This window comes from Sciurus vulgaris (genome assembly GCF_902686455.1).
Source record: "Sciurus vulgaris genome assembly, chromosome: 2".
NCBI lineage: Eukaryota > Metazoa > Chordata > Mammalia > Rodentia > Sciuridae > Sciurus > Sciurus vulgaris.
The window spans coordinates 174,948,502-174,974,376 of NC_136462.1; the positions used below are offsets into that span (position 1 = coordinate 174,948,502).

The following is a 25,875-nucleotide window of genomic DNA, read 5'->3' on the forward strand; positions in this document are numbered from 1 at the left end:
GGGTGTGAGAGCACAGGCCTTGCAGTGGGACGGAGGTGGGTTTGACTCCTGGCTCCTGTGCAGACTGTAGGGCCTCTCCAAGTCTCGGGTCGTTTGTGACCTGAAGGGTAGTGCTGAGTGTCTGTGTTGCCTGCTGTGGCCTCATCCACCTCAGAGGGCCAGTGCCCTGCCTCCCGTCCAAGACTCTATGGCCCCTTTTGAGCTTTGAGAGATCACGTCCCCCGAGCCTGGCCTCAGTCCTTGCTGCTCTTGCCTCCTTCATTTCGGGTGAATGTGGACGTCAGGGATGGTGGACTTGGAAGGACTGGTTTGCCTTTAGCCCTGGAAGTGTGCTTACTGGGCTGGGGCTGGGGCTTTACAGTGTTGGCAGCAGGTCACACAGTTGCCTGGGATGGGTGTGGAGCTACTCGTGGTGCTGTGTCTTCATGCTTGGGGCTGTGACTAAAGGACGGTTCATCTTTTCCTTTCTGGAATGTGGAGGACAGGAAAGCTGTTGTGTCTTTTCCCACCACCCTCTCTCCTTTTCCTGTCTGGGTGTCTGCACACTTGTCCATCCTCTGATCTGCTTTTCCCTGTGCTCTTGCACACTCTGCTTCTCTCCTCAGTCAGGCTTCTTGTAAGCCAGGGCCACGCTCCCTATTTCTGTTCCTCATCTCTACTCATGTGTCAGTCCCCAGCAGTCTGGCTTCGTGCCTGTCACAGTGAACCTCAGCGACTGAATGGTTCAGGCTTCTTTTCTTTCCCATTGCACAACTTGAGTCTCTTTGCTTCTTGCCTGCCCGTTCTTTTCCTTTCCTTTTCCTTGGGCCAGCCTCTTTAGGGAGTCCTCTTTCTTAAACACTGGGGTTGTCCAGGATTCAGTCTTAGTCCTCTTCTCTCTCTGCTGCAGCCAGCTTCCTGGGTAATTCTATCCCACTTTTGCACTTGTGGTACCATGTCTGTGCTGGGGATTCTCAGTACCATCTTCAGCCCAGCTTCAGGTGGGCTGCACAACAGTATTCTTGGTTGCTGCCAGACATCTCTACCTGGATATTTACAAGCTTCCTGCACTGGACACTTAATGGCTCTTGTGCTCTTAGCTGTAGTCTGTCACACTTTCTTTCTCAGTGAACAGCACCACCAGTCACCCTGTTGCAGCAACCAGGGCCTGGAAATCATTTGCATTCCTGGCATAAGCCCAGCGTGGGCATGATGTACCATTCCCTTACTTTACACATAGCTGGGGTCAGTTTGCTAGTAGCTTGGTTAGGATTTTATTTCAATTTCATGAGTGAGAATGTTCAATAGTTTTTGTATTCTGTCCTTGTTAAAGTTTTGATGTCAAGGTTAAATTAAGCTGATGTTTAATAATTATAGCTTGAGGAGTTCTCTTTTTCCTAGTTCTGGAAGAGAAGTCAGATTAGGATTACCGTAATATCCACCTCTTGAGGTCATTTGATTCTAAGAGATTTTTTTTTTTGGTAGTGAATCAACTTCCTTTACTTTTGTGGTATTCTGATTCAACCAAAGGGTACTTAACCAGTGAGGTATTCTCCCAGCCCTTTTTTCTTTTTATTTTGAGATATGTCAGTAAATTGCCAAGGTTTACCTGAAATTTGCAAGTTAATCAACTTATTTGGGATGTTTTGGATTTTCTCTTTCTACTTGAATCACTTTGGATATTTTTCTCTAGATAGTAATTTATTTCCTATGTTTTGAAATGCATTGAAATAAACCCAATAACACTGCTCTTTTATGTAATCTTTGAAATATTTGTGCTTATATAACCCTTTCTGTATGCCAATGTTTATAATAGCATCATTCCCAATAGCCAAAAGATGGAAACTGTCTAAATGTTTATCAACAAATAAATGGATTCACAAAATGGTATGTGTGTATATATATGTGTGTGTGTGTGTGTGTGTGTATATGTACGTGTATATATATATATGTATATATATGTACAATTAATTATTATTTAGACTTGAGAAGGGAAGAAGTGGCTGGGAGTCCCCCTCAGTAGCAGAGCAAGTGTTAGCCTTACACAGGGATGTGGGTTAAGTCCTTAGCATACATAAGAAAAAAGCAAGAGGCAATGAAATTCTGATACACGCTATAACCTGGGTGAACCTCAAAAACATTATGGTAAGTGAAGTAAGACAGTCACAAAGGACTAATGTTATATGACCTCACTCTCATGAAGTACCTAGAGTACAAAAATCAATATAGCCATGCAGTAGATTAGAAGTTATCACTGACTGGGGAAAATGGAAATTGGAGGTTACTTCTTCAGGATTATTAGAATTTCTGGTGGGGAGATGAAAAGATTTCAAGGTAGGTGGTAGCACTTATTTTACAAAATTGTGAATTATTGTCCCTGAAACATAACACTTAAAAATGTTTAAAATGAAGTCAGACTTGGTGCTATGCCCCGTGCAATCCCAACTATTCAAGAGCTAAGGAAGAGTGAGACCTTTTCTTGGGGAGAAAAAAAATCTAACCAAAATTTAAAAAAGTTAAAAAAAGATCACAAGATATTTTTGGAGATGTGTACCACTTTATCATAAATATTTTGAAAGGATAAAAGTTCCAGAATAGCTGTAACAGTTTTGAAAAGGAGGAATAAAATGTGAGGATCATTGTACTCCATGTTAAGGCTTACTGTTTGGGTACAGTAACCAAGACATTGTGGCTGCTGTGAACAGTTAGTCCAATCAGTGGCACAGGCTGATCTGCACAGCCCAGAAATAGAAGCACATAAATCTGTCCAGCTGAGTTTTAGTAAGGATGCAAAGGCCATTCCATGGAGGAAAGAAGGTCTTTCAACAAATAGTGCTAGAGCATTTGGACAACCATAGGCAAAGACACAAACTTCAATGTAAACTCCACATTTTATAAAGAAGTTGGCTCAATATAGATCAAAGACGTAAAGGTAAAACATAAAACTATAAAATATTTAGAAAAAATACACAAGGAAGTTTTTCCTTCTAGAGCTTGGCAAAAAGTATTTAGATTTGATCCATAAAATGAAAAATGAGTGTATTGGACATAAAAGCCAAAGTTTTTGGCTTTGTGAAAAACCTTGTTAGGAAAAGGGGCAGGCGGAAAGCTATATACTCAAAGAAAATATTTCTGAATCATGTATCTGAAAAAGCACTTGTATCTAGAAAATATCAACTCTCAAAGCTCAATAGTGAGCCAAGTGCAGTGGTGCACACTTGTACTCCCAGGTACCGGGGAGATTCAGACATGAGGATCACAAGTTCAAGGCCAGCCTCAGCAACTTAGTGCAGAAAAATGAGAAAGGTTCTTGGAATTAGGTACAGTGGTAGAGCACCCTGTACCTAATCCCAGGAATCTAAAAATACAAAAACCGGTAAAGAAACAGTTCAATTAGAAAATGAACAAACCAGGGGTAGGAGTGTGGCCAGTGTAGAGCATTTACCTAGCATGTGCCAGGTCTTGAATTTGAACTGTAGGTCCACAAAGAGAGAAAGGGGGGAGAGAGAGAAAGAGAGGGAGAGGGGGATATGGAGGGAGGTAGAGAGGGAGGTAGAGAGGGGGAGAGGGGAGAAGAAAGAAAAGGAAAGGGAGGAAGGAAGCAGGGAAGGTGAGATGGAAAGGAGGACAGGAAGAAGCAAATGGGGAAACCAAATCCATGAGACACTTTACCCAAGAGGCAAATAATCACATGAAAAGATGTTTAGCATCAATAACCATTAGAGAAATGCACATTAAAACCACAGCAAAATATCACTGCATATCTACCAAAATGGCTAAAATGAAATAGTGAAAAGACAAATCCTGTAGAGGACAAAGATTACTCATATGTCGTTGGTAGGAACCTGTGATGGTCCCTCCAGTCTGGAGAATACTTTGGCATTTTTTTCTAAAACTAAATCTGTACTTACTAGACAACCCAGCAATTGTATTTCAGGGCATTTAACCCAGAGAAATGAAAAGCAGCGGTCACAAACACCTGGTCACCAGTGTTTATAGCACCAGTGCAGCAGTATTTGACAGCTTTGTTCATAATAGACAAGAATTAGAGACAACCCAAATATCCTTCAACAGGTGATTGGCTCAATGAATCATGCTGCATACACACTGGAATAATAATACACACTATGGGATAATACGCAGCAGTGAAAAGAAATGAACTGTTGATGCACAATAACTTTGATAAATCTTGAGGATATTTTGCTGCCTGAAGGAAAAAAATCTTAGAAATTCACATTACTTCATCACTCCATTTATATAACATTTGAAAATAAAATTTGAAATTTTAAATGTCTGTCTACACATGAATATACACACAATACTGAATATGTATGCTGAACCTTCAAATTTCTCTGATGCCTTGTGGCTCTGACTTCTAAACCTTTTAAAATGGCTCATCAGCTTAGGTCAGGCCCAGCCACACAGGAGAAGGGGAATGTGCAGGGTGTGCATCCCGTGGTGGGAATCTTGAGGGGGCACCTCCTGAAACCTCCCGCCATGAAGTGCATTTGGACCAGGACTAGTGGGCTTGAGACGGCTTGTCTGAGCTCAGGGAGGTTGAGCTCTAAGCTCCCATCAGTGAAATTCTTCCCTTTTCCTTTCCCTCTGTCTTGCCTATCTCTTTCCCTTTCCCTTTCTGTTCCTTCTTTTGCTGGGGATTGAAGCCAGGGCCTCAAGCATGCTAAGCACACACTCCGCCACTGAGCCATGTCCCCAGTCCTTGGGTACAAGGTCAATTTGGTGACATTCGACACTGTCAGTTATAGATCATACACATTTGTTGGAATATCTTGATGTAGCCAACTTGATTTGGGATCTAGTACGTAAGATTGATTGACCTGTTCAGAGTTGAGATTGTTTTCTTACTGACCTCGTCATAGTCCAGGTCCACTGGAACAGCAGGCTGTGTTGTTATAGCTGTAAAGTGATCAGCATTTTTCAGTCTTGGTGAGAATGTTGTCTTGCGCCATGGATGTTTTCCCCGGTGGGAAAGAGGGTTCGTGCACAGAAGCAGCTCTTGTGTGGCGGTAGCCCTGCCGTTGCCCGTGCCAGCTCTAGTTTTTTTCCTCCCAGTGGCCTGTGGCTCCACCCTCTGAAGTCCCAGACATGGTGTTAGAACTGTCCTTCTAGAAGCAGATCTTCCCTGCATTTGCTTTTCAAGGTAATCATTGTAAGAATCAAGGAGATGTTGGTTTCCCCCAATTTTTGGGTTCTCCTTCCCTGGGCTGGGCTGCTGACTTGAGTCAGATCCACGTGTGAAAGCTGCAAGCAGAAGCACTTGTGAAAACAAGCAATGGCTGCTCACCATTGAGTCGACCAAGCTGTCCTTAAACACAGGTAAGTTCTCTGGGAAACATGTCTTTGCTCTGTGGTTCAGGTGACTGATGTGTCTACCAACGGTGTGACTAGACCTCTGGCATCGTGTGTTCTCTGCTCCCAGGAGCTCAGTCGAAGCTAGCTCTGTGCTGGAAATGATCTGGCTCTGTGCTGTGCGGAGGGCTGAGCCCATGTCCTCCTGGGCATTCTCCACAAGAGGTTCCTTATTGCTCTACTTTTCCCAGGGCTGTAGCTTTTCTAGGTGTAAAATAGTGCTTAATTGTTTGTGTGTGCATATGCACAGGCGTGCCCACACACACACACACACACACACACATTGTGTCCCCCTCTCTCTCATCCTCTCTGCGACAGTACAAAGTCTGTGAAAATGTGGAGACATATAAGGAAGAGAGTGGGGAAACATCTAAATGGTGGAGAGTAGTTTGTTCTCTTCAGTTTCAGCATGACTTTCAGTGCAGGCGAAGCCTTTGAGTCTCAGCTTTTAAAGCAAAGGAAATCTAATTCTTTACTTAGAAATTCATGTCAACATTGGTGCTTTATAAATGGTAATGCCAAACTTCAGTTCCTTCCCTCTGGACTGATCCGGGGTTCTTTTCCATAATTAGAAACAGATCAAAACCTGTAACTGCTGCGGGAATTTGGAACAAACTATAAAAATCTTTGTAGATGCAGTTTAAAAATTTTTTTCAAAACCCAACATACTCAGACTGAAAAGACCTGTGTGTAGGAGAGTGGCAGTGTGTTGGGGCCAGTGGCGCCTTTTCTGGCCAGTGGTTCCTGTGGGTGAGGTCCCTTCCCTCAGCGTGGTCTTTCTGAAAGCTCTCCTAGTTGTTTTCCCGGTGAGCAGGGGCTCAGTGGCTTCTGCAGTGCCCACAGTGTGGGGGGTAGGTGTTCAAGACAGAGAAGGGACAGGCAGGCGTTGTGTGTGCAGTGGGGAGGTGGGTGGTGGGGCTGGGCTTTGGCTCGTCACTCACTCTGCACAGAAGTGGTTATTGTAGATGGAACTGACATTAAAGCCCTCTCCGTGCTGGCCGTTTCATGTCCACCAGGGAAGCCAACCCAGGATTTGCCATGAGAACTGGGTGCTCCTTCCAGCTTGCAGGGATGTTTCTGGGTGCTGATAGGATGGCTGTACTGAGCAAGGGGTGTGTGAAACTTTTGTTCCCTCAGATACATGTTTTAAAGTAACAGCTTCCCTGAGATAGAATTCACACCCCATACAACTCGCCCAGGTGAAGTGCAGTCATGGGGTTTAGTGGTCGCTAGAGCTGTGCAGCCCTCACCACAATCACTTTTGGAATATTTTTATTACTCCCAGGGGAAGCCCATTAGCGGGCCTTCCCCGTGTGTCCTACCTCTGGCAGCCACCCTCCTGTTCTTCCTGTGCCTCCATTTGCCTGTGCTGGACATTTTAAATGAAGTAAATGATATAATGTGTGGTCCTTCATGGCCAGCTTCTTTCACTTGGCATAGTGTTTTCAAAGATCATGTTTAGAGGGCTGGGGTTGTGGCTCAGGGGTAGAGCACTTGCGTAGGCACTGGGTTCAATCCTCAGCACCACATAAAGATAAATAAAATGAGGGTATTATGTCCATCTATAACTAAAACATTTTGAAAAAAAAATCATGTTTAGGCTGTTTCATTATTTTATTTCTTGTTAAAGCTGGATGATAGTCTGTGGAATATCTGTGCACATTTGTTTATCCATTTATCTGTTGCTAAAGGATACTTGGATTGTTTTCACCTTTGAGTTATTATGAGTAATGCCAGTTATATATTTAGTTAGTTACTTAGTTTGTGTGTGTGGTGATGCTGGGGATTGAACCCAAGCCCTAGGACTTGCTAGGCAAGTGCTCTACCACTGGGCAATATGCCAGCTCAAAATATGGTCATGCATTGTGTAGTGACAATGCATTCACATGACTCCTGGTGCTGGTGTCTGAACCTTCAGTCTTAGGAATCATAAAACTGTGAAAAACACTTCAAACTGAACTGCAGTTAAAGTATGAGTCTTTCTTTATTCCAAACTACATTTAAAAGGTTCTGGTCCTGCTTGTGGTTTTCATTGTGGGGGAGAATTCTCCTCCTTCTTGAGAGTCTCCTCTCCTGCTTTTTACCTGTGTCTCTAGCTGTTTCTTCTCAGTCTTTTTTTTTTTTTTTTTTAAATAAATCTTTCCTTCTTTTTAATTTTTTTTAGTTGTCAATGGATCTTTTATTTTATTTATTTATTTATTTATATGGGATGCTGAGGTCAAACCCAGGGCCTCACACTGCCAGGCAAGCACTCTGCCACTGAGCCACATCTCCGCCCCTCTTCTCAGTTTTTTACCACTGTTGTTTCCTGGGGTTTCAGCTCAGTGGTATTAACTGACCTTGTGGTACTGACCAGAGCTGGGGTCTACATTTTCTGTGCCAGCACAAAGAAGCATTAGACAGGTAATGAGTAAGACCAGGTGAGAGTCACTGGGATCCAGTCCAGGGCTATGGTCTCAACATAGAGTTCCGTATAGACTTTGGTTTTTAAAAACCTGGAAAATTCAAGTTGGTAATAGTCCTGGACCCAGGTTAGGAGACACTCAGCTGGTGTCCACAGAGTCTTCCACCCTTGGCCGTTTGCAGACAATAGACCTAAGGCCTTATGGGAGGACTCAGTCCTCTCCTGGCTGCCAGCCTTGCAATGTTCGGAACTATGTGCCAAGATTGGCATGATCAGACCAGGAGCCCTGAGGGCAGCCACGGCCACTTAGGCTCTGTCTGGACCTGATGTGAGGCATGGACCCTCTCAAGGTCGTCAGCATTTGCCCAGCGTCCCCTAGTTTGCTTGCTTGTAACATTGAAGGTCTTGGTCTCCACCAAGATAAAGATAAAGTAGAAGTTCTTTATTCTCTCTTTTCAAACTCTCAGTGATCTTTCCCCAATTGTCATTCAATATTCATTCATTGATTCATTCATTCATTCAAAGTTTTTGAGTGTGTACTTTGTGGATAGCACATAGTAGATGCAAAATTCACATGATTTTTTTTTTTTAAAGAAAACATTTGTTCCATGTTAGTTAAGTATAAGAGCTGTTTCTTTTTTTCCCCTTAGGGTACATTGGGTTCAGGCTTTAAGTAAGATGAGAAGTTCATTCTCTAACTGTTTTCACAGAGACCCATTCCCTTCTCTCAGAGACATACAAAAACCTCTGGGCTTCACCGACCCCAGAGACTTGGAAATGTTCCTTTGATCTGATCCTCATTTTCTGGCTGCTTCTCCTACTGCCCTGGGCCCTCTTCTTACCGAGGGCAACCACCCTCACTCATGTATGACAAGCATGGATACAGAATAGTCACTGAGGTTCCAGATCCTCCATAGGCTGACCATGCGGACATTCCATAGTCCTAGGCACTTTAAAAATGCCAAAGCATCCTTTCTGTTCCCTCCCTTTCCCAGAGATCATGTATGGGCCCTTCTGCTTCAACACATTGTCCTCTGCGCCTCTATCCTATCCTTCCCAACCCCTCTCTCCTCCCTCCAGGGCTTTAACCTAAACAAGTGAAGATTAATTTTTTCAGTGCAGTTCCTAAACCACTAAAGATTTTGTTCAGTGGACTAAGTATGGGAGGAGATGCTTTTTTAGTTCTTATTTCTGAGTTTCCCGAAGCGTGGCCTTTGGACGTGCTTCAGACACAGGAGTAGGAGAGGGGCCAGGGGTTCTACTGCAGCAAGCTCTGCAGAGTTGGGAACCAAAGTACTTTTTGTAATATAATGGCATTTCTGTTCTCGTGTGACAGGTACAGATGACCTTTTCATTCTTTCACCTATAACAATTAAAAAGTCTGGAATTGCCAGGCATGGTGGTACATAACCTGCAATCCCAGCTACTCAGGAGGCTGAGGCAGAAGGATCCCAAGTTCAAGACCCTGTCTCAAAAATAAAATTTAAATAAGAGACCATGTAACTCAGTGGCACAATGCCTCTGGGTTCAATCCCATTAAAAAAAAAAAAAATGTCAGGAATTGGTGTCTTCATGGTGAACAATACAGCAGTCTTCTCCAGGATATCTTGATATCTTTGTATCCACAGCTGTAACAGAAGGTAGAATGTGACCAGAAAGTAGACTGTCACATGCCCTGAAAAGGAAGTGAATCAAGTGCCAAGAGATCCTAGAGCAGAGTGCGTCAGTTCCATTGGTGACTGACTGAGGGAGGGAGAGAGAGATAGTGCTGGGCCCCAAAAGACCAGGAGGACCCACTGCAGACAGGGAAGGAGGCTCTCTGGTGGCCTGGCATCAAGGACAGTAGTACAACACACTAAAAACATTTGTTTGAAGCACAGAATTAGTGTACGGAAAGTGGAGATCCACTGTATTTTGCTCAAATCTCTGGGGCTTGCTGGGCTTTTGAGTTTCTTAGAATTTGTCTAACATACCCGGAGGCACTTGAGGCAAACATGCCATAAGCAAGCATCTTGGTGAAAGTTGGGCTGGAACCAACTTGTAGAAATGTAGGGACACAGACTTTCTGTTCCTTAGACTATGGATGTAACTACCTACTGTCGAAAGGGAAAAGAATGATGCTGTAAGTTTTGTTTATAAATAAGAATGAGACTTTCTTCTTTGTATTAAAATAGAAGTTAGTATAGGAAGTTCTCATTATCTTCACATTCAGGAAATCCCCCAAATCCATTTCATCACTTTCAGAATCAGTAAAAAAAACTCTGACTGGAATATTATTTTGAAAAATGAAACCAAAAAGAATGAAAAATGTTGTTTTAAATTTTATAGTTAACAAAATTTAAACTATAGTTGCAGCCATGACCCCGTTCTTGAAAGAAAGAAAAATCAATAATTTCATGCTGAGTCTTGGGAGAAAGAGGTCATTTTTTTTTCTCAATTATCATATTCATTTATTCAGCAAATTTTTATTAACATGCCTATTATGTGTTCCTCTGGGCACATCTACTCTGAGCACTGGAGATATGGTAGTCATTACGGAAGGGTAGAGCCCCTGTCCTCCATTCTCACAGATTCTACTTTCTAGTGGAAGAAAAAAACCATAAATGAATGTAAGAGCTGAGAAGAAAATCAGAGCAGGATAAGGAGGTAGAGGTGGGTCGTACGTAGGTTGTATGATGGTGCTCAGAAAGATGATAGCTCCAGAGTGGAGTCCTTCACTTCAACCCAAGTGAGTGGTTGAGGCAGGAGGATCACCAGTTCAAGGCCAGCCTGGGCCATTTATCAAGACTGCCTCAGAATAAAAAAAAAAAAAAAAAAAAAAAAAAAATTTTTTTGTACTAGAGATTGAACCCAGGGGTGCTTAACCACCGAGCCACATCCCCAGCCCTATAATATATATATAAAGGGCTGGGGATGTAGTCTTATTAGAGACAGGGTATATATATCTTATTTGAGACAGTTACCCTGGGATTCTTTCTTTTATTTTCATAGTCTTTGTTATTTTAATTTCATTTTCCATATATATATCTTATTAGAGACAGGGTATCTGTATATATATGTTATTAGAGAGGGTCTCACTGAGTTGCTCAGGGCCTTGCTAAGTTGCTGAGGCTGGCTTTGAACTCACAATCCTTCTGCCTCAGCCTCAGCCTCAGTTTCCCAAGCCACTGGGATTATAGGAATTTGCCACCACGCTTGGCTCAGAATGAAATTTTTTTTATTTTAATTTATTTTTATTGTAAACAAATGGGATACATGTTGTTTCTGTTTGTACATGGAGTAACAGCATATCATTTGCGTAATCATTCATTTACATAGGGTAATGATGTTTGATTCAGAATGAAATATTTTGAAGGGCAGGGAATTGACTTAGTGGTAGAGTGCTTATTCTACCATTTATGAGGCCCTGGGTTCAACCCCTAGCACTGAAAAAAAAAAAAAGTTTCAGATTTTAGAGCATTTTGGATTTTGAATTTTCACCTTCAGGATATTCAGCTGGTAAAGTCTAGGCAAATATTCCCAGATCAAAAAAAAATTTCAGATTTTGAAATACTACTCTCAAGCATTTCCAGATGAGAGATACTAAACTGGTACCTATGTCTCTTCAAGAGGGCTTTACTCTCTAAAGAAAGGAGGGGAAACACCTTGACATCTGGCCAATAGTAAGTAAATTGTAGGTGATCCCGGTCACAATTATTATATTTAATGAACTGAGATACACATTTCTTCATATTCTAAAATGCCTGAAACCACAATGTATCTTACAGCCAATGATTTAAAACACCTGGCAGTGTTTGACAGTTTTTTTGGTTTTTTTTTTTTTTTTTTTTTTTTTTTTTGTGGTGTTGGGGATCAAACCCCAGGGCCTTGTGCTTGCAAGGCAAGCACTCTACCGACTGAGCTATCTCCCCAGCCCCAGTTTTTTTCTTAATAGTACAAAAATAAGGGCTGGGAGTGTAGTTCAGTGGTAGACCACTTGCCTAATATGCGGGAGACTCTGGGTTCAATTCCCAGTGTGGAAAAAAAAAGTAGTACACAAAATAATCTTGCCTCTTTCGGTATGGTGTCTTAAATTTGCTGAAATACATTGTGGGTTGGCACAATGTATTTTTTTTTTGGGGGGGGGTCTAAAGACTGTTGACTGTATAGTAAAATTGAGTTCCACCTGATAACATATTGTCAGATGATAATGTAGCAAAACTCAAGACACAATTTCATAAACAAAGGAAAGCATCTTGAGTTGAATACACATTGGGTACACAAATGTTGAAGAATGAGGACTTAAACAGAGTCGGCCCACCTGAGGTAGATCCAAGGGTCAGTCCTGGGATGGAGCCAAGAGAGCAGAAGAGAGCATTGTGTCCAAGGGAGGGGCTGGAAGGGAGGGAGCAGATCCTTTTGCCCATCATTGGGGTTACAGTGTCACCACTGGGGTTTCAGGATAGGGGTCTGAGGGGTCAGACTGAAGGAACTTCGGATCCAGTGTACAGTGCAGAGGAGGCTGTAGGAAGTTGTGTGGAAGCCTTAGAATAGGTTTTGGGGTTTGCAACCCAACAAGGAAAGAAACTAAAGGGTGGGGCACTTTGCCCTAAGTGAAAAATTTTTTCATTAACTTTTTTAAAAATGTAAAGTCTGTCTTTCAGCCTAACTCTTGAAATGAGGAGGCTGAGTCAGTGGTGCTATTTTGTAGCCAAATAACCTGCCACCTGTTTTTCTACCACAGATCGCCTTCTTTTAACACATCAACTTTATGGACCTGGTGCGGTTCTTCAAAACTTTCTTCAGGTAATTTCTTTCATATAAATAATACCTTTTTTAAAATTAAGTCCTTAATTACATAATCAACTCATAAAAAATAAAGGAATAGCCAGATGTGGTAACATTTACCTGTAATCCCAGTTTGAGGCACAAAGATTGCAAGTCAAGTCAATTTGGTACTTTAGTGAAACCCTATCTCAAAATTTAAAAAATGTAAAGGACTGGGATGTAGCTCTGTGCTAGAGCACCCCTGGGTTCAATCCCTAGTCCTGTAAAAATTTAAAATTAAAAAAGATAAAATAATAATCCTATGTTTCCCAAAAGATCAAAATTACTTTATATGTGTCCTGAAAAGTTGCATGTCAGTTACATTAATGTAAACTCAGTCTAAACTGATAAAAGGAAAACATTTGATTTGCATGTTCTGGCTTGGGTGGGGGCAGCTTTGCATGTACCCTATACTAAATTACAGCTAAACTGTATCTTCATATGGAAATAGTTTTGGACTAAATGTTAACTATGATTATTGATGTGAGCTACATGTATGCTTCCTCTTGTTTAAGAGATGATTATTCCAGTGATTGATCATGTAGTTTTGAAGCTAAAAGTGGTTATTTTTCAGCCCCCAGGATTCTCTCTTTTAGTTTCATAGTCTTGCTTATTTTAATTTCATTTTTCTGGAAATACTATATAGAAACAATTTTAAAAGGTGAATACATGCTGCCGTGCTTATAAGAGAAAGCCACAACAGCCTGCCTCACACCTTCCCGTTATCTCCTCCCCCAATTTAAATTGTTCTGGCTGTTTTGTACCTCTCTACACTCACACTAATTCTTGATTTTCAGTTCAGTTATCTCTTGATGTCCTCTAGGAGATGAGGATTTATTGTCTCACATTGCCCCACCCAGCAACTCCCTCCACACCACACATGCATACAAAATCTCCTGCCTCGCGTTCATTTGATTCAGTTATATCTTAGGGTTTGGCCAGATTAGTGAACCCTATTCATGTTATTATGACCCTAACACAGTTATTCACAGCTGAATTGAACTCAGTGCCTCCCTGTTTTCTGAATAAGTGATCACTCTCTGGTTATCCTAAATCTAATATTTGCCATGTTTTGTCTTTTCCATGTTTGTCTTTTCTACAAACCTATACCTGATTAATGCCTGTCCTCTGACAGAAATGAAACATCTGTCACTATGGTGAAACCCAAGCAGGTGTTCTCTTGGAGACGTGTGCCCTGGAGCCCTGTTAGCCTCCTGCCCTCCAGAGCACTAAGTTGTCCCAGGCCTGCTGTGCACGACTGTCATCTTAGGAATGTCCTGCACCTTCCTCCTCTGTTGAAGTCTGTTTCCATGTCATAACTTTGCTGTATATCCCCTCCTTTCACTGGAGCATATTTTCCAGGAGGTTCCTGAGAAATGTACATGGGAGGTGCCTTCCCTTTCCTGTGAGCTTCCCCTACTGGAAATAAAAATGTCTTTTTGCAGGGGGCAGGGAGCTGGGGATTGAACCTGGGACCACTTACATGCCAGGCAAGTGTTCTACTGCTGAGCTACACCCCCAGCCCAAATGTCTTTATTTTTGTCCTCACAATTTGATTAAGAGTTTGATTACTAAATTTTAGGTTGGAAATAATTTCCCACTTCAACTATTTTCAAATAAATTTAAGGTATTCTGTCACAGAATAGTTAAAAAGAATATCAGAGCCCCATGCAGTGACACACACCAATAATCCCAGCTACTTGGCAGACTGAGGCAGGAAGATCATAAATTTGAGACCAGATTCAGCAATTTAGTGAGACCCTGTCCCATATTTTTTAATATAAGGGCTGTGAATATAACTTAGTACTAGAGTGCCCCAAGGTTTAGTCTCCAGTAGTGGAGGAAAAGAAAAAAGGCATATATTAGAAAACACATTCCTCTCAATAAATTAGAAAAAAAAAAGTGCTCATTAAACCTAAAGAAAACAGCAGGACTGGGAATGGCAGCACAGGCTTGTTATCCTAGTGACTTGGTAGGTTGAGGCAGGAAGACTGCAAGTTCAGGGCCAGCCTGGGCAATTTAGTGAGACCCTGAGCAACTTAGCAAGACCCTACTTCAAAATAAAAGACAAAAAGGGTTGGGGATGTAGTTCAGTGGTAAAGTGCCTCTGGGTTCAATCCCCAGTACCCTCCACCAAAAATTTTTTAAAAGGAAAGTAGAAGGAAGTATGGCATGTAAATAGGTGCAGAAATTAATGATCTAAGGAAAGAAGTCCAGTAGACAGGATTAAAAGAACCATAATTTAGATTTTTTTTAAAAAAAATTTATACCAGGGATTGTACCCTGCAGTGCTTCACCACTGAGTCACAATCCTATCCCTTTTTTTATTTTTTATTTTGAGGTGGTCTTGCTAAATTGCTTAGGACCTTGCTAAATTGCTGAGGCTGGCCTTGAACTTGGAACTGCCTACCTCAGTCTCAGAAGTTGCTGGGATTACAGGCATGTGCCACCATGCCCAACTGCTAAATTGGATATTTGAAAAGAATGATATTTTAAATACCAATGTTGGAAATAAAAGGGAGTATTACTCCAAATTCTACATTTTCCCCTCAGAAGAGTATTTAATGAACAACTACATGTGAATAAATTTGAGAACATAACAGATGGAATGGGAAAATTAAAAAGAGGACTATTTACACCTTATCAAAACTGACACAGAAGAGATAGAAAACCCAAACAGTCTATATTTATTTTAAAAATAAATATAATATTTATACATAGTTTAAATTTTCCTGCAGTGAAAACTGTAGGCCTTGTGGCTTCATTGGTAACATAACCTTTTAAGAAAGAAATAATATCAATATAACTAATTCTCAAGAAAGGATAAGGAAGGAACACACTGCAATTTGTGTTATGATCCTAGCACAACCCGACAAAAATATCATGAGAAACAAATTTACAAGACACTCTCATGAAAGAAGAAACAAAATCTGTCAGTAATAGAAATGCTACTAACTCATAACCCGGTTGGATTTATGTAGGAATTGCAAGATTGATTTAGCATAAGACAGGCAATCAGTATAAATCACATTATTTGCATAAAGGAGGAGAATGATCTGATCATCTTCATTGCTGAGGGAAACATTTAATAAAAAGTTAATAGCTCTTCATTTAAAAACCTCTTCAAAACTAGGAATAGAAAGAAACTTCTTTAAATCTGATTAAGGATCTATAGAAAGTCAGCAGCAAAATACATTCTTAAAGAGAAAGAGACAGATATCCGATATCACTTCTATTCCACATTGTAATGGAGGTTCTAACCACTACAGAAAGATTAAAAAAAAAAAAAAAGTAAGTAAAGGATGGACATCATCATTACTCATGATATGATTGTATTCCTAAAATTTCTAAAGAATCTACAGATAAAGTATTAGAATTAATGAGATAGGGCAGGGGGAAATAGGTGTGGATAGCCTGGGAGCTGGCTCAGCCAGGCATCCTTCCACCATATGACTGGACAAAAGCAGTCTTTCTGACCACAAGGTGGCCATGCTCTCCACGCCAGATCCAATTGGTTTCACACAGGCACACCAGAAGAACCTCCTGACCAAACTTGACCTTTCTGCTCATTTTGACTGATTACCATGGGTCATCACCCACCCCTTAGCTGCATACTTAGATGCTAATGAGGCTAGGTAAGATTCCATATGAACCTCCCAATCCAGAAAACTTTATCCATAATCAACCCCTGCTTTCTGAATATTCATTCCCTTCAACACTACAAAGCACCTCCCACCTAAGAGGCAGCTCAGTTCTTTTCTTTTCTTTTTTTATTCATTGTACACAAAAGGGGTACATCTATCATTTCTCTGATTGTACATAGAGTCACACCATTTGCATAATCATACATGTACATAGAGTAATGATGTTTGTCTCATTCTATTATTTTTCCTTCCCTCCCAACCCCTCATTTTCCTCTATGAAATCCATCCTTCCTCCATTCTTGCCTCCCTCCCACCCCCACGACCAAACAGATGATGTTTGGTTTTTTGGGATTGGCTTATTTCACTTAGCATAATATTCTCCAGCTCCATCCATTTACCTGCAAATGCCATAATTTTATTCTTCTTTATAGCTGAATAATATTCCATTGTGTATACATGCCACAGTTTCTTTATCCATTCATCTACTGAAGGGCATCTAGGTTGGTTCCACAATCTAGCTCTTGTGAATTGAGCAGAGGAAGCTCAGTTCTTGAGGATGCCCACACTCATAGCATGTGTATCTTTTGCTTTTCAAACAATCTTTTCCTCTGCTCCTAAAACCTGAAGTGTCCTGAAATTCCTTTCTCTGACCTTGGTGAAGAGCCTGGAGGGTTCAAATGAAGGTTTCCTCTACTCTAAGAGACCTCAGAGACCCCTAGCCAGTGACACTAATAAGTGAATTCAGAAAAGTTGCTAGTCACGAGAGTAAGGTTAAAAAGTCAATTTTACATTGTCCCAACATCTCTCTCTTCCAGGCCTTATCCATAAGGGTCAGTGCTGACACAAGAACCATGCAATTGTATTTCCCTCAGCAAACCATCTAGTGACCTCCTTGGGGACCCTTTTTACCATGAAAGAAGAAATCTCTTCCTGGGGGATGCTGGGAGCAGATGGGCTTGAATCAAGACTCATCCCCATCCCCTATGGACCCAGTCTGCCTGCTGTGAGCTGATGAGATTGAAAAAGAAAACTGTCGACAAGATCCAACTCGCCCTTCTTGATAAGTTTCACTTGAGATATCTTTACTTCAGTTGCATTTTGTTCTCTGGAGGGTCAGAGACCAAGCGTTTTCTACAGCCTTAATTAGCTTCTGTATATTGACTCTCCACCAGCAGCATGGTCGTGGCCCTCCAGGCTTGGAGGGAAATAAAAAGAATTAAATAAAGACATTCATTTCTAAAATATTTCTAAAGGAAAAAAACATTTTGTTTCTATATTTCACCAACTACAATGAAATTCCCATGTTTGTGTTCCTTTGATCAATAAAATTATTCAAAATTACAATGTATCTAGACCAAGAAAAAATTGGGGGTGGGGATAAGACAATCCACTGTGCCTCCCCCAAAGTGGATATTTTGTTAAGCTCAATAATCATTGTGGCACTGGCACAAAATCAGATTGGCCAGTGGACTACAAGGCATAACCAATTTGTGCTGGGAGAGGTGGCACACAGCTATTATCCCAGCTCTTCCAGAGACTAAGGCAGGAGGATCGCAAGTTCAAGACCTGCCTGAGCAATTTGACAAAACCCTGTCTCAAAATCAAAAGGGCTGAGGATTGTAGCTCAGTGGTAGAGAGCTTGAAGAGCATGCAGGAGGCCCTGGGTTCCATCCCCAAATACGTACACACACAAAGTAGAGAAAGTTAAAAAACATGATTAATATACCCACCTTCTCTTTTGGCCTTCAGGAGGAGGTGTCCAGACTCCTTGGGACTTAAGCCATAAAGGACTCGAAGGGAGGCCAAACTCAGCCCTCTTGACTATTTCTTAAGAGTGCCCTGACCTCCACTCCCACTCTTCACCCTACGTGGAGACTTCTGGAAGAGCCAGATGGGTCTGAAAGACAGCAGTGGGAGGAGAAATCCAGGTCTGAAGGGAGAGACACAGCTGAAGCCTGGGATCCCCTGGCTCAGGGTGGAGGGCTCAAGGACAGAGACTTGGGAGAGCAGAGCTGGCACCAGGCCAAGAGCAGCAGGATGAGGGGTACAGAAGAAGTTGCAAGACAGGAGGGAGCCTTGGCAACCTAGAACTGAGCAGGGGTGCCGCGGGGCAGTGGACATCAAGCTGTGGGGTGCTGAGCCCAACTGAGCTATGCCTTATTGTCTTTGGCCATCCACCTGCCAGCTGCTCAGGACTGCCCCTGGGATGGGCTGTCCTTCCTCTGACACTGTGGTGTGCAGGCATCTCTCACCCCCTTAACCCCCACCTTGAGTTCCTCTACTCTAAAGAAGGGAAGTGTTCACACCTCTGAGTGGTTGTGACCACCTACAAAGGTGGAAGAGGTCGCTGCCCCATCACACCTTGGTCTTGAGTTTCCTCCTTCTCATCTACTCTCCCCTCCCATGGACCAGAATACAAGTAGATTTTGTAGAATTAAAACCCAACCCACTGCAACAGCATGATGCGTCAGGGGTCAGGGTCATCAGCAGCAGAAAGCCTACGGTGGCTTCCTGATTCATGAAGCAAATTGCCACAACAGACCACAGATAGATGTGTTACCGTAACTAGGGTGGCTAGGCTGATTGCGGTGCTTAGAATACACACTGAATGCTTGGGTTTTCTTTCTTCTTCTTTTTCTTTTTTTCCCTTCTGTTTGTTGTTTGTTTTCATTGCTAGTGATGGTCCCCAGGCCTTACACAAACTAGGCAAGTGCTTTACCACTAAGCTATATGCCCAGCCCTCCAATGCTTGGGTTTTAAAGATTAGTAAAAACAACAAAAATCACGTAGAGAAAGAACTACCATGTGGTCCTAAGAGGGTCTTCTGACTTCAAGTGACAGAAATCCAACTCGAATGAGCTTTGGTGAAAGAGACACCCATGGGCTCACATCACAGATATTGTCAGCTTCTGCATTCCCTCACTCTGTGTTTTGGCTTTGCTTTTCTCTAGGGTGGACTTTTGCTCAGGGAGGTTCATCTAAAGATGTCCCTGGTGGCTTTATGTTTCCTTTCATCCAACCTAACGCAAAGATGCACCTTCTATAGAACCAGAATTAATTGATTAGTCCAGCTTGGATTACATGTTCATTTATGAATCAATCACTATTGCCTCAGAGATAGACACTGTAATTTCACTGTAGGGCCTGGGTCATGGAAGACTGGGATGGTCAAGGCAGTACAGCCACAAAGATTGGAGAAGGAGTGTGTTCCACAAAATAAGAGACAGACTTTATCACTAAAAGGAAGGATGCCAGACAGACAAAAACTTGTCTCCTTTGTGAAGTATTTGCTTCTATGGTGACCTTTCTTTTTCAGCTCTGGAAGTCTTCAAGAAATTCCCTGCTAATCCTCTAATTCATTATCCTCCAGGATTTGCAAAAGCTTGCCCATACTCAGTCCAGCAGGGACTTGGGTGTATGCAAAACAAAAAGACAAAGAGGGGGTCCCAACAGATGTCAATGTCAGCTTGCTTTGTAAAAATGTATCTATACCAAACACAGATTTGTATGCTTTATAGAATGAGAATAATAGCAAAGAGACAGACTAATGTCATTGTGGGAGGCTGAGGCAGCAGGATCTCAAGTTCAAGGTCAGCCTGGGCAACTTAGTAAACCCTGTCTCAATAAAATATGTGTGTGTGTGTGTGTGTGTGTGTGTGTGTGTGTGTGTGTGTGTGTGTACAGCTCAGTCATAGAGTTCTTCTTGCCTAGCATGTGGTAGGGGGGGCACCATGAGTTCAATCCTAGTACTACAAAAAATAAAATAAGCAATATAGGAGAATGGCGGAGAAAATCTCACAGGCTTTTATCTTGTTTGTGTTATCACGTTCATAAATTTTTTTACTTACTAGGATTTTTATTCAACACAATAGGTGACTCTCTCTAGGAGATCAACACTTGTCTTTACTTTCAAATAATGTTTCAAGAAGGAAGAATTGTTCATGGCTTCTTTTAATAAGGAAGGTCAATCTGACCTGCACCTTGTTAATTGAATTCTACTGTTTTTTCATTAAAACCCATTTTGTCCCATTGTCCCAGATGTGGACCACCTATAAAAATTTATATTGAGCAACAAATATGCGGAGGATCCAAGATGGCAGACTAGAGGGTGACTGCATCTCCTGTCACTCCAGAACCCAGGATTCAAGAAGGGGAGGTACTGGGAGACTTGGACTAACATAGAGCCGCGGGGTGAGTCTCCCCCACCGGGTGAAGCTCGGCCCAGGCGGCAGGCCCAGACAGGGGCGGCTTTTCAGAGCAGGGAAGGGCAGCTAGAGTCTTTCCCAGGCAGCCCTGCTCCCTCCGGCGGCAGGCTCCTTCCACAGCCAGCTTCTCAGAGCAGGCTGCCCAGTGAGAGCCTTTCTGCACAGAGCCAGCTCCAAGCCCTAGAACCAGTAGCAGGCTAGGGGCAGCTTTTCGGAAGCACTGCATTATCCAGTTCCTCCAAGACTTCAGGCTACTGAAGGCTGGGAGGTGATATACTGGAAATCTACAGGGACACTATAAGCCAATAGAGGAAATCTGCAATATCTCAGAGTCCCACTGATATCTGACCAATATGAGAAAACAAGGGAAGAAAATGTCCCAAACAAACCTAGATACTATATCAATAAAACCCAATGACAGCACAGCAGAAGAAATGTCAGAAAGGGAGTTCAGAATATACATAATTAAAACAATCAGGGAAGCAAACGAGGAGATGAAAGAGCAAATGCAGGCATTGAAGGAGGAGATGAAAGAGCAAATGCAGGCATTAAATGATTGCACCAATCAACAGTTAAAGAGCAAATATGGGAAGCAAGAGATCATTTCAATAAAGAGTTGAAGATACTGAAAAAAAAAAAACAAACAGAAATCCTTGAAATGAAGGAAACAATAGACCAAGTTAAAAACTCCATAGAAAGCATAACCAATAGGATAGAACACCTGGAAGACAGAACCTCAGACATTGAAGACAAAATATTTAATCTTGAAAACAAAGTTGACCAAACAGAGAAGATGGTAAGAAACCATGAACAGAATCTACAAGAATGATGGGATATCATGAAAAGGCCAAATTTAAGAATTATTGGGATTGAGGAAGGCACAAACAAACCAAAGGAATGAACAATCTATTCAATGAAATAATATCAGAAAATTTCCCAAATCTGAAGAATGAAATGGAAAACCAAGTACAAGAGGCTTATAGGACTCCAAATATACAAAATTACAACAGACCCACACCAAGGCACATTATTATGGAAATACCTAGCATACAAAACAAAGACAGAATTTTAAAGGCCGTGAGAGAAAAGAATCGAATTACATTCAGGGGGGAAACCAATAAGAATATCAGCAGATTTTTTAATCCAGACCCTAAAAGGTAGAAGGGCCTGGAACAACATTTACCAAGCCCTGAAAGAAAACGGATGCCAACCAAGAATCTTATACCCAGCAAAACTTACTTTCAGATTTGACGACGAAAGAAGATCCTTCCATGATAAACAAAAGCTAAAGGAATTTACAAAAAGAAAGCCAGCATTACAGAACATTCTCAGCAAAATATTCCATGAGGAAGAGATGAAAAACAATGATGCAAGTCAGCAACAGGAGGAACTAGCCTAAAGGAATAGCCAAATAAAGGAGAAACCATTCATGTCAAAAAACAAAAATGATTCAAATGACTGGGAATACAAATCATATCACAATAATAACCCTGAATGTTAATGGCCTGAACTCATCAATCAAAAGACATAGACTGGCAGATTGGATTAAAAAGAAAAATCCAACAATATGCTGCCTGCAAGAGACTCACCTCACAGAAAGAGATACCCATAGACTAAAGGTGAAAGGATGGTAAAAAACATACCATGCACACACGGACACAGCAAAAAAGCTGGAGTATCCATCCTCATTTCAGATAATGTGGACTTCAAGCCAAAGTTAGTCAGAAGGGATAAAGAAGGACATTACATACTGCTTAAGGGAAGCATAAATCAGCAAGACATAACAATCATAAATATCTATGCCCCGAACATTGGCTCATCCATGTACGTCAAACAAATTCTTCTCAATTCCAGAAATCAAATAGACCACAACACAATAATACTAGGCAATTTTAACACACCTCTCTCACCACTGGATAGATCTTCCAAACAAAAATTGAATAAAGAAACCATAGATCTCAATAACACAATCAACAATTTAGAATTAACCGACTTATTTAGAATATACCATCCAACAAAGAATGAATACATTTTCTTCTCAGCAGCACATGGATCCTTCTCTAAAATAGACCATATTTTATGCCACAAAGCTACTGTTAGCAAATACAAGAAGATAGAGATACTACCTTGTACTCTATCAGATCATAATGGACTAAAATTAGAAATAAATGACAGAATAAAAAACAGAAGCTTCTCCAATATTTGGAGATTAAATAATACACTATTATATGATGAATGGATAACAGAAGACATCAGGATGGAAATAAAAAAATTCTTAGAAGTAAATGAGAACAAAGACTACATCATATCAAAATCTCTGGGACACTATGAAAGCAGTACTTAGAGGAAGATTTATTTCATGGGGTGCATTCGACAAAAGAAGTAGAAATCAACAAATAAACGACTTAACACTACAGCTCAAAGCCCTAGAAAAAGAAGAGCAGACCAACACCAAAAGTAGTAGAAGACAGGAAATAGTTAAAATCAGAGCTGAAATCAACGAAATTAAAACAAAAGAAACAATCGGAAAAATTAACAAAATAAATAGTTGGTTCTTTGAAAAAATAAACAAAATTGATAAACCCTTAGCCACACTAACAAAGAGAAAGAGGGAGAAAACTCAAATTACTAAAATTTGGAATGAACAAGGAAATATCAAAACAGACACGAGTGAAATACAAAACATAATTAGAAGCTATTTTGAAAATCTATATTCCAACAAAACAGAAAACCTCGAAGACATCAACAAGTTTCTAGAGACATATGAATTACCTAAACTGAAGGAGGAGGATATACAAAACTTAAATAAATCAATTTCAAGCAATGAAATATAAGAGGTCATCAAAAGCCTACCAACAAAGAAAAGTCCGGGACCAGATGGGTTCTCAGCCAAGTTCTACAAAACCTTTAAAGAAGAGCTCATTCCAATACTTCTCAAAGTATTCCATGAAATAGAAGAGGAGGGAACCCTCCCAAACTCATTCTATGAAGCCAATATCACCCTGATACCTAAACCAGACAGAGACACATCGAGGAAAGAAAATTTCAGACCAATATTCTTAATGAACATCGACGCAAAAATTCTCAACAAAATTTTAGCAAATCGCATACAAAAATATATTAAAAAGATAGTGCACCACGATCAAGTGGGTTTTATCCCAGGGATGCAAGGTTGGTTCAACATCCGGAAATCAATAAATGTCATTCACCATATCAACAGACTTAAAGTTAAGAATCACATGATTATTTCGATAGATGCAGAAAAAGCATTCAATAAAATACAGCATCCCTTCATGCTCAAAACACTAGAAAAAAATTGGGATAGTGGGAACATTCCTTAACATTGTAAAGGCCATCTACACTAAGCCCATGGCCAATATCATTCTAAATGGTGAAAAATTGAAAGCATTCCCCCTAAAAACTGGAACAAGGCAGGGATGCCCTCTTTCACCACTTCTATTCAACATCGTCCTTGAAACTCTAGCCAGAGCAATTAGACAAACCAAAGAAATTAAAGGGATACGAATAGGAAAAGAAGAACTCAAACTATCCCTGTTCGCCGATGACATGATTATATATTCAGAGGAACCTGGAAATTCCACCAGAAAACTTTTAAAACTTATAAGTGAATTCAGTAAGTAGCAAGTTACAAGATCAATGCTCATAAATCCAATGCATTTTTATACATAAGTGAAGAATCTTCAGAAAGAGAAGTTAGGAAAACTATCCCATTCACAATAGCTTTGAAAAAAAATAAAATACTTGGGAATCAGTCTCACAAAAGAGGTGAAAGACCTCTACAATGAGAACTACAGAATAAAGAAAGAAATTAAGAACACCTTAGAAGATGGAAAGATCTCCCATGTTCTTGGATAGGCAGAATTAATATTGTCAAAATGGCCATACTACCAAAAGTGCTATACAGATTCAAATCAATTCCAATTAAAATCCCAATGATGCACCTTACAGAAATAGAGCAAGCAATTATGAAATTCATCTGGAAGAATAAGAACCCAGAATAGCTAAAGCAATCCTCAGTAGAAAGAGCGAAGCAGGGGGTATCGCAATACCAGATCTTCAACTCTATTACAAAGCAATAGTAACAAAAACGGCATGGTATTGGTACCAAAATAGACAGGTAGATCAATGGTACAGAATAGAGGACATGGACACAAACCCAAATAAATACAATTTTCTCATACTAGACAAAGGGGCCAAAAATATGCAATGGAGAAAAGATAGCCTCTTCAACAAATGGTGGCTGGGAAAACTGGAAATCCATATGCAATAGAATTAAACTAAACCCCTATCTCTCACCCTGCTCAAAACTCAACTCAAAATGGATCAAGGACCTCGGAATCAGACCAGAGACCCTGCATCTATAGAAGAAAAAGTAGGTCCAAATCTTCAACTTGTTGGCTTAGGATCAGACTTCCTTAACAGTACTCCCATAGCCCAAGAAATAAAAGCAAGAATCAACAACTGGGATAGATTCAAACTAAAAAGCTTTCTCTCAGCAAAGGAAACTATCAGTAATGTGAAGAGAGAGCCTACAGAGTGGGAGAATATCTTTGCCACTCATACTTCAGATAGAGCACTAATTTCCAGAATCTATAAAGAACTCGAAAAACTCTACACCAAGGGTGGTAAGAATGGAGGAAGGAAGGACTGTATAGAGGGAAAAGAGGGGTGGGAGGGGTGGGGGGGGAGGGAAAAAAAATAACAGAATGAATCAAACAACATTGCCCTATGTAAATTTATGATTTTTAATAAAAAAAAAGAAAAGAAAAACTCTACACCAAGAATACAAATAATCCAATCAACAAATGGGCTAAGGAAATGAACAGACACTTCACAGAAGATCTACAAGCAATCAACAGATATATGAAAAAATGTTCAACATCTCTAGTAATAAGAGAAATGCAAATCAAAACTACCCTAAGATTCCATCTCACCCCAATTAGAATGGTGATTATCAAGAACACAAGCAACAACAGGTGTTGGCGAGGATGTGGGGAAAAAGGTACACTCATACATAGTTAGTGGGGTTGCAAATTAGTGCAGCCACTCTGGAAAGCAGTATGGAGATTCCTCAGAAAGCTTGGAATGGAACCACCATTTGACCCAGCTGTCCCACTCCTCGGCCTATACCCAAAGGACTTAAAATCAGCATACTACAGAGATACAGCCACATCAATGTTCATTGCTGCTCAATTCACCATAGCCAGATTGTGGAACCAACCTAGATGCCCTTCGATTGATGAATGGATAAAGAAACATATATACAATGGAATATTACTCTGCTGTAAAGAATGATAAAATTATGGCATTTGCAGGCAAATGGATGAAATTGGAGAATATCATGCTAAGTGAGATAAGCCAATCTCAAAAAACTAAAGGAGGAATGATCTCACTGATAAGCGGATGATGACATATAATGGGGGTGGGGGGGTTAGCGTTAGGGTTA

At 40.9% G+C, this 25,875-nt stretch overlaps 1 protein-coding gene across 2 annotated transcripts in view; it reads left to right on the top strand.

Annotated features, from left to right (window-relative positions):
• Positions 1 to 17,404, top strand: part of LOC306655005 (attractin-like) — a 121,867-nt gene extending 104,463 nt beyond the window's left edge. The window contains exons 30-31 of one of the 2 annotated variants that reach the window (XM_079129139.1): positions 12,477 to 12,538; positions 17,019 to 17,404. In XM_079129139.1, the coding sequence (XP_078985265.1) occupies positions 12,477 to 12,491 (15 nt within the window). In that variant the 3' untranslated portion in view covers positions 12,492 to 12,538; positions 17,019 to 17,404. The remainder of the gene's footprint in view (positions 1 to 12,476; positions 12,539 to 17,018) is intronic. The other variant, XM_079129140.1, reaches the window with a different exon arrangement.
• The last annotated feature ends 8,471 nt before the right edge of the window (positions 17,405 to 25,875 follow it).